Source organism: Camellia sinensis, chromosome 7 (assembly GCF_055761805.1).
Source record: "Camellia sinensis isolate YWXY chromosome 7, ASM5576180v1, whole genome shotgun sequence".
Lineage (NCBI taxonomy): Eukaryota > Viridiplantae > Streptophyta > Magnoliopsida > Ericales > Theaceae > Camellia > Camellia sinensis.
In genome coordinates, this window is record NC_138967.1 from 70223854 (window position 1) to 70232818 (window position 8965).

At 41.9% G+C, this 8965-nt stretch overlaps 1 protein-coding gene across 1 annotated transcript; it reads right to left on the minus strand.

Moving 5' to 3' along the window:
* Positions 1-6290: 6290 nt before the first annotated feature.
* Positions 6291-7109, minus strand: LOC145795879 (uncharacterized). Its single transcript, XM_082880806.1, has 3 exons — positions 6958-7109; positions 6478-6883; positions 6291-6394 (listed from the first exon to the last, which is right to left on the minus strand). Exons 1-3 carry the CDS (start codon positions 7000-7002, stop codon positions 6291-6293), a joined length of 555 nt encoding a protein of 184 aa, XP_082736932.1. The 5' UTR covers positions 7003-7109.
* Positions 7110-8965: the final 1856 nt, after the last annotated feature.

Consider the following 8965-nt stretch of genomic DNA (forward strand, 5'->3'; position numbering starts at 1 on the left):
TTAATTTTTATTAGATATATTTAATATGTAAAGTGTGTGCACATATGTTGTGTGCAACTTAAGAAAGCAGACGGAAACTTTACGATTCACAGTTGAGCTCGATTAACGATTCAGTGCATTACCATTTTCATTTATGATTTGAATCCCGATTTGACAACTATGTTAGGTGGAGTTTCATCCAACAAAAGCGGAAAGCAACGACATTGATGACGCAATTGACACACCCCATGTCAATAACAAACAGAAACCACGGATTGATGATGTTCGTTTGAGCAAGGTTGAGACCGACATTGGTGAACTGAAGGAAACCATGAAGCAAGTGCTTCACAGCAATGCGGAAATAAGGGAGATGTTGCTCAATTTCTGAGGGAAGGAAGCTGTTCACAATGCAAAGGTAAGCAAAAGCAATCAGTACACATGCTTCACACAGTTCACAGAGGTTACTTGAAGATGAAATATCGTACCAGGTTAATGTATGTGTTTGTGTGATTAGGTGGAGTCCACTGAAAGAAATTGTAACATTAACATATCCTCTAGCATTGGTGAACTGAAAGGAATGCTGAACGAACTGGTTGCAGCTATATTGTCTGGGAAACAACCGTTTACTGAACAGACACACATTGCTGAAATGAAGCAAATGATGCAGCAAGTGCTGGCAGGTTTATCGGAAACAGCACAATTGGCTCGCTCAGAGGAAAAGGGTGTTGACCCTACCATGGGAGTCGAGTTGCATGATGGCGGCGTGGTCTTCCCAAATTATTATGGTAGCCCAAATGAGGGTAATGTTCAAGATTTACAGGGGGTGGATTGGGAGGACAATTATGTGAATGGAATGTTGTCCAATGAGATAATTGATATGCACGTTGGACAGTTGCGTACCGTCCAAGAAGTTGGGGACATGCACAACAACCGTCGCCTTGCGTTGGAGGAAACATACGCAAGCGAAGAAAGCAAATCTCTTTCAGTTCAGTTTCTGTCCATGAAGAACGTTGCAAAACAGAGTTTATCTTCGTTTGATGATTTGCAAACCTTGCCACCAATGCGAGGAGAAGCAGACAATGTGCATCCTTCTGCTGGTAAGGTTGCCCAAACATTGGGAGCGGGACAAATTGTAACAGGCACACGAAAGGGAAGAGGAAGAGGAAGAGGAAGAGGAAGAGGAAGAGGAAGAGGTGTTGAAGCGACAGACGTAGGGGATATGCATTCGTGCAACGATAGCAAAATAAGTACTCGACTTACTGCCAAAAAATTCCTAAGTCGCCACATCACTTCACCTTTCGTATGTTTCATTACCAATTGATGCCGACAGCATTACTGATCATAATAGAACCATTATTTGTGTTGTATTTTAATATTTGTCATTCTACTGCAAGTTTGCAGTAACAAATGTTGTACAATTGTCTTACAGATTTCGGACAAACTCCTGTCCAAACTGCACAGGTTGGACAAGCGGTTCCGTTCAGAGGTTAGACATCGCTTCACCAATTTTAGATGCATAAGGATGTGTTATGTACTTTGCAAATTACATTTCTGAACAGTGGTGAGTTAGTTAATTGTTTATATTAATAGGAGGAGTTGATGTTACTTGATTGTTTATATTGATAGAAGGACTTGATAACACTGGAGAGCAGAGAGGTTTTATCAGCGGCCCAAGACGAAGTTGTTGACTCTGTACTTGACAACAGAAACAATGAAAGGTACGGATGAGTTTAGTACTCGCAATTAACCTGTTCCGTAGTATTTGTGAAATAAGTTTGAATTCCACAATTTTCATGTGTCGTGCTATGTTTATTTGATTCTTGTAGGTATCAGTTCTTTAATTTTTCATTCTCTATGATTTTGATGGGTTTATGATGGGTTTATGATGGGTTTATCCATGTCGTATGTAGGATTCTCTTTGAATTTAATGCAGTGGGCTACGGAAAGATCAGTGGCTAAATTTCCTATCTGAAGTTTTCTTCTTTTGGTCTTATCCTGCACACATGTACCTATTGGGAAAATTGCAAACCACTGATATTTTCACAAAAATTTTAACACATTCATGGAAACCTTTATAATTTTAATTATGAAACTTAATAAAGTTTACCAATGATTTGCAAATTTTTTTGAGAACTTATAATGAAGTGCAATTTTCCCTACCTATTTTCTTCTACTCTGCTTACATTTTCCATTTTGATCATTTTGGGATATTGTTGGCTCCAGTTTGTAAAAAACGTGTTTCTTTTTTTTTAACTTGCTGACCTGTAAATGAGCATTTCAATTTTCACATATTATTTTAGCAAATACTATTGGACATGTCATGAGTTGTAATATCTAAAACTTTGTCTTTTCATTTTGTTTTTTAAAAACTAATCTTCATTGGATTGGAGCCTAGTAGAATCAGGAATATCTGCCATAGTTGTACAACAGGAAAAACTAATCTTATGTTGTAGAGTTAAGCCAGATACGTTTAAGTTTTACTAGGCTGTAGGTTGCTTCTTACTGATTGATGTATACGTTTTATGTAGGGACATTGTCGTGTCTATGAATCTGCATGAAATGCCTTGCGAATGTGCTACGCGACGTGACATGCGCACGCTGAAACCAGGGGCATGGCTATCCGACACTGTAAGTCGTGGCATCTGACAATGTTATTTCCACTATATTTGCATGATGGACATATCCATGTAGGGACATTGTTATTTTGTATTACATTTAAACAAATGGCAAACCTTATTTCGCAAGTTGCCTGGTCTGTTACAATGTTCCAGCCAATCAACTTGGTCGCGGTTCAATTGACTAACGGACAGTGGCAAGTACACAAAGACGGTAGGCATACTGCGTGGTTCTTTCCAGTATATTTGTCGGTAAGTAAGTGTTTTAGGTCGGTTGTGTATTGCAGAAGACATATTTTCAGAAAACTTTGGCTGACTGAACTTTACACACTAAACATGCAGACTTTGATACTAAATCAAAAAACTCAACCTCTGAACCATGAAAATATGGTCAAATCATATTTTGGACATGACAGATATACTGGGGTGCTTGATGCATGTGAGAAGGTAATATGAATGTCCATCCCATTGAAGCGAGTAGATTTAATATGGACGTCGGTAATATGAATGTCGATCCCATTTACTTGAATGCCAATGTAAATATGAAAGTGCGTACATGTTCGCATGCCCTCTAAACAATGTCTTCGCTTGTGTTTATGTTTATGTGTAGATTTACATGCCTTTCAATTATCGAGGAGTACATTGGGTGTGCCTAAAAATAGATATGGTAGACCGTGTGGCGTACCTATTTGACTTATTGGCATCCGCCACACTGGACACCAACAAGCTGAACACAGCAAAAATGTTGGTATGTCGTGCTGAATTTCACAAATCTACTTCCACACTGTCACATCCTTCACATAAACTAACCGTCTCATTCTGCAACAGGTTCAAACAATGCATGCCTTACTGCAACTACAGTTTGGAAATGAATATGCTGTAGACATGCGTACCTTTGAGGTGCGCATGTTAGAACAAAGGCCATTACAACAGCTGGACGAGTAATCCACAAACCCTGCGTCACATTGACTTCACTCTTGAATCACTCATTTAATGAACCTGCTTATATTTTACGAGAAACTGAATGTTACATTTCATTTGTAGCACTTTCGACTGTGGGATGTTTGTGATCAAGTACATGCAGCGGCCTGATATACCCAGCGGTCCACACAAGGTACATTGTACCGCTTAATTTCCAATTGCGAAATAAATCCGTTTATTCCCTACCGCTGTAACCGTACCTGATTTGTGTTATTCGCTTTCTGTACATAGTTTCATCCTTCTGTGCGCCGGAAGTTGGTGCTTGACTTCGTTATGGATGTGAACAATACAAAGATGGGCGAGTATCGTTCGTGCGTGTGATTGATTGCAATTACAACAAATAGTGCAGCGATTTTATCATGGCCTGCCAGTACGAGTGTAATTTCGATGCCCAACCACAACTGGATTACTGCATCAGCTTGTCGTGACAACTTTTTAGGTCGCAGCTGTGATAATACTAATTTCCCACGCGTATTGATTGTACACATAATTCTAATGTTTGGGACTCGAACAAACGAGGGAAAGTAGTCATGTTTGTTTGCTTTTATCGTGGCCTGTACGTAATGTGATACACATAATTCCAATGTTATGGGTACAGTACAGAACAAACAATGCAATGTCATATTTGCCCAAATGACTATACTAATGTTTGTCCAGTGCAATGTGATATTTGTCCAACAAACAATGCAAGTTGAAAGTAGTAATGTTTGTTCGCTTTTACCACATGAATTATGTTTGTTCGATTTTTTTTAATGCCATGATTTTGTCCAAAACAAAGCAAAAAAAAGCCCACAGAACAAACAAATAGCGGTGACTATAATGCACTTTGAAGGGGAATTGATTACTTCATAAAAATGCACAAACGGTGAAAAATTGCACAAAAAATAAAAACAACCATACAACAGACCATTAAAAACACAGAGTATTGATATTCAATTTTTTTTTTTGTTCAGCAAAACAAAAAATTGTATTGATGGAAAAGCACATACAAGGTGTCAATGATACATCAACAAAGAGGAGGTTGGAGACCAACGAAGAGAAACAAAAACAGAAGGAAAACAATAACAATGTAACTCCAAGCCCATCCTCACAAAACCACATAACAGGGCAACCAGATGAAACTCCAAGGCAGCATGAACAAACTTCAGACCATACAGCCACCATTGAGACTTGAGCCTGAACCTTCAACCTCCATTGAGACTTGAGCCTGATCCTTCAACCTCCAAAAAAAAAATTAGTACAGCAGCAGACCAACAATTACAACAAGGCCCGCAGCAGACCTCCAATAACTTTCCCCAATCCAACAGCAGACTTCCAATACAGCACACCAAAACATCATTCAAACAATTGCAAAAAGGCCAATATGCAGCAGCAGACTTAAGCCTATTCGTTGATCCCATATAGCAGCAGCAGAGTACATATATAGCAGAGCAGATTTGAAGCACAGTAGAGCAGCAACCAGAAATGAGCATGCTTGACCCCATAAACTAAGCCAGAGCAACAAGCCAAAAATAAGGCAAAGCATAGCAACATTGAAGCACAGCAGAGCAAAAGTAGCCACCAAGAAGATATGGTAATACCACAGACTGACCAAAATCCTGCATACCACAGCTTGACCAAACTCCTGCACCCCAGTTTCAAAAAACACCAAACACCACCCCCTAAATGAGACTTTGATACTATCCAGAATACAATATATGTCGTCCACTGAATACTGTAGGCCTCTATAACGTTGCTTACAGCAAAGTGCAACCCTCACTTTCACCATCTCAGCCAATTCAGGCCCATCAACAATCTTATCATTAAAAAGGCAATCATTCCTACCTTTCCAAATCATTCCTAGGTGTGCAATACAAAAGAATACATATATAAACTAGCCTAGGATTTGGGGAACAGAACGCCTAGAACACCCCACTCTGATTGAGCATCTGCCAGCATGGCTTGGGCTTGGTCCAACTCAGCTTTAGTTGTCTGAATGGATGCAGAACGATGTCTAATTTGGGAGAGCATCATCCTTGCTTCTTGATTAAGCTGGTCGTGTTGCTGCTGCAGATGAGCCTTTCTTTGCCGGACAGAGGCAAGTTCTGCCATGAGTTTGGCTTCCTCAAGTTCAAGTGCTGAGTGTTGCTGAAGAATGGCTGCAGAGGTCTGCTGGCTGAGTTTGAGTGAAGTAGATATGGTGTGGGCTTCGTTTAGGAAATCCTTATTGGTTTGAATATCCTTCGAGCAAGTCTGAACCATCTCTGAAAGGGTTGGCCATTCTGTGATGATCTTGGCCAATTGCTTTAGTTGAATGGGGTTGAAAGGATTAGGGGAGAGGTTTACAACAGCAGAAAGACAGGCCAAGGTTTCATCAGGTTTGTGGAGAATGATTTCTTCAACTGGGGTGTTAATGAGGTTGATGAAGGTGGTTAAGGTTTGTTGAGTTTCAGCATCAAACAGATGTAGCCTTTGAGGCAATGGGGATATTTCGTCTAGATCTTGTTAAAGAATAGAAACTTCGGCCCAAATATCCTGGCATGGACCGACGGCCTGTGAACATTAATAGTTTGGTGAGAATATATGCTTGCAAGTAATAAAGAGTAAATAGGATGAGGTTGGAAATGGTAGTACCTGTCCTGATAACGTGCACGCAGACGGTTGGCCTTGTTCAGCTGTGGTTGTCGCATGAGGACGAGTTGTTTCTGGTACTGATGAGATGACAGCATCAGCGCCTTAAGGGTGTTTCTCTGGTTCTGGTAGCAGGGGAAAGTCATGAGGACCTTCAAGTTCTGTCTCGCCCATTGGTCGTGGAGATGAGTCCTGTATTATGTCCATCCCTGTAAATTGGAGAACAATACCAGTTACTTAAAGAGAAGTTTTTTTTTCCCAAACGAACAGTAACATTTGTATTTCTATTTACCTTGGTTGTGGTGAACTTCTGGTTGAGGGGATTTTGTGTTGTCATCTGTTGGAGAGGATTGGCTGTTGATTGAAATGTCAAATTCAATCCTCTGTGATTCTTTGTTTGACGTTTGGGAATTGGAGGGGTTGGATGGTGATGGTTGAGGGCTAGAGACAGAAGGGACAATGTGTTGAGGAGAAGTGGAAGGATGTTGTGATGCAGACTGTGTGGATTGCTGTGGCGAAGACTGTGAAGCAGGTTGTAAGGAAGTTTGTTGCGATGCTTCAGGTGGTGGTGGAGTTGGTTGTACAGTGGGTTCTGTGGGTACATTACTGATTGGACTGGGAATTTGATGAATGTGTTGAGGAGAAGTGGAAGCATCGTCATCATCAGCAGCAGCAAGGAGTAATCTCCTTCTTTTTCTCTGCACAAAAGTAAGTGATCAGTCGGGCGTGAATGCAAATTCAGATGCTGTAAATATGTAAAGTGAAGGCTTACTTGGTAGAGCTGCCCTGAAGGATTTGATGTTGTTTCGCCAACCATTTGGCTGAGAGGGATATCCCACTCACTTAGGTCTGTGCTTAGAGCAGGAGCAGTGGAAGGCTCTTCTCTCTTCTTCGCCGTGACCTCTGTCTCAGCAGGGGTACGGGTGGTAGCCCCTCTCTATGCTTGTGTCTGCGCGGCTGCGAAAGAGTCTGCCATTAATTTCGGAACTGAGGGGGTGTTTGTCTGAGTAGTTGCATCCATTGGATCCTTGCCTTTACGTTGGTCCCTAACCAATGGTTCAGCAGCAGGCACAATTTTGGCCGTCAAGGGTTAAACAAGTTAGTGTTGTAGAGAAAAAAACAAAACAAATTGCATGACACAGTCAGGGATATGAAGTATATGAAGGAAGGATACCTGTAGCCTTAAGCTTGGAAGGCGAGGATATGCGGCCCTGAATATGAATACAAGTATCGTTAAGGCAGCTTTCAAGTGGCTTGCAGAAAATAATGGCAGTCATAAGTCCCCACCAATGGTCAAAAGCAGCCGAGCAGTCCGAAGCAGGTTTGAAGAAGAAGGGGCCAAAATCTTGGAAAAGTTTGGTGTTCTTTGTCAGAATGGATTCAGCTTGTGTAGGATCTTTCAAGTGGATTCTGGACCCAATCTCCTCATGGATGGTTGGGTGGAAATAAGGATAAGGGATGGCCTGGGAAAGACCAAATTGCCTGGACCATTGATTGGGATAGTATGTCTCAAAACTGCAGCTGGATAGCTTGGCGGAGGATATGGAACAGCCAACCAAGACATGTCTACAGGTGAGAATGTGTCTCCAACTCTCATTTTGTTCTTGGACTTGCTCATTGTGTAAATCAGATGGGTCTGTGAAGAGGAAGCGAAGTCTACTGGAGGAGAATTCAAAGTTTTGAAATGGCATGTACAGGTTGGAAGGTCTCTGCGAAGGAAGGTTGTAAAACATGGTAAGATGATTTGTGAAAGTGAGTTTTGAATGGCTGTTATAAGTGAGCAGTTGCTCAGCATAGGAGTGGCAAACAGGTTTCAAGGTGTTAGGTGGTGGGGGTCGTGCCTCAGGGAAATAGGCATACAACCAGGCTTGGAAGAGCCAGAAGGGGCCACCACAGTTGCCAGAAATCTTCTTTTCGACAAAGGAAAATAGGGCCTTGTAAAGGGTGGCAAGAAGATAAGGGGCTAAAGCCATAAGTTGGCCGTCTTGCATACACAAGGCAAGGGGGAGGTATTCTTTCGTGATCTTGTACCCAGGGACACAAAAAAGAAACTCACAAAGCCAAAGTAAGTAAAAAGCAGTTCTTTCTTTGTCATCGACAGGGGAACCACGCTTGCCTTGGTATTTTTTGGCAAAATCTGTATAGCACATGTCAGTGTTTAAAGTAAATGTCACTTTTGGAGGCTCAAGGAGAGCATGAATTGGATTGCCCAAGATTGGCAGACCAGTCAAGTGAGCTACATCTAAGATGGTAGGGGAAATCATACCAAAATTGAGGAGTAGGGAGTTACTAGACTGCGACCAAAAGCATGCAGCAGCAGCAATCAGCCCTTTCTTCACGTCATAAATTTTAGTCGACAGTCTAATTGCTTCAGCAATGCCCTGGTGCTTCCATACTTCGGCGTCGTGACCTTCAATTCTCCTGGCCCAGCTTCGCCAATCAGAGTCTGGTGACCTCCACCCTCTCAGTGGGTTTTTGCTGACATTCCAGTTAGTCCACTTGAGTCCAGCTTGGTTGAGAAGAAGGTTCTCACCATTACCAAGGGGATAGTATGGAGCTAGCTCGTCTGGGAAGTAAGACGCGAAGGTAGGGCCTAGAGTAGCCTTAGCGACAGAGCTTGGGCTGGGCAATAGGGTTGCAGCAAATTTTAGAGGAGCAATCAGTGCTCTGATAGGGTCCGGGAAGCGGAGTAGGTCTTCATTGTTCTCCTCAGCTGGAGATGGTTGAGATTTTTTCGGTGCCATGGCTTAGGGTTTTGTGGTGCTCTGGTTTTGAACGGC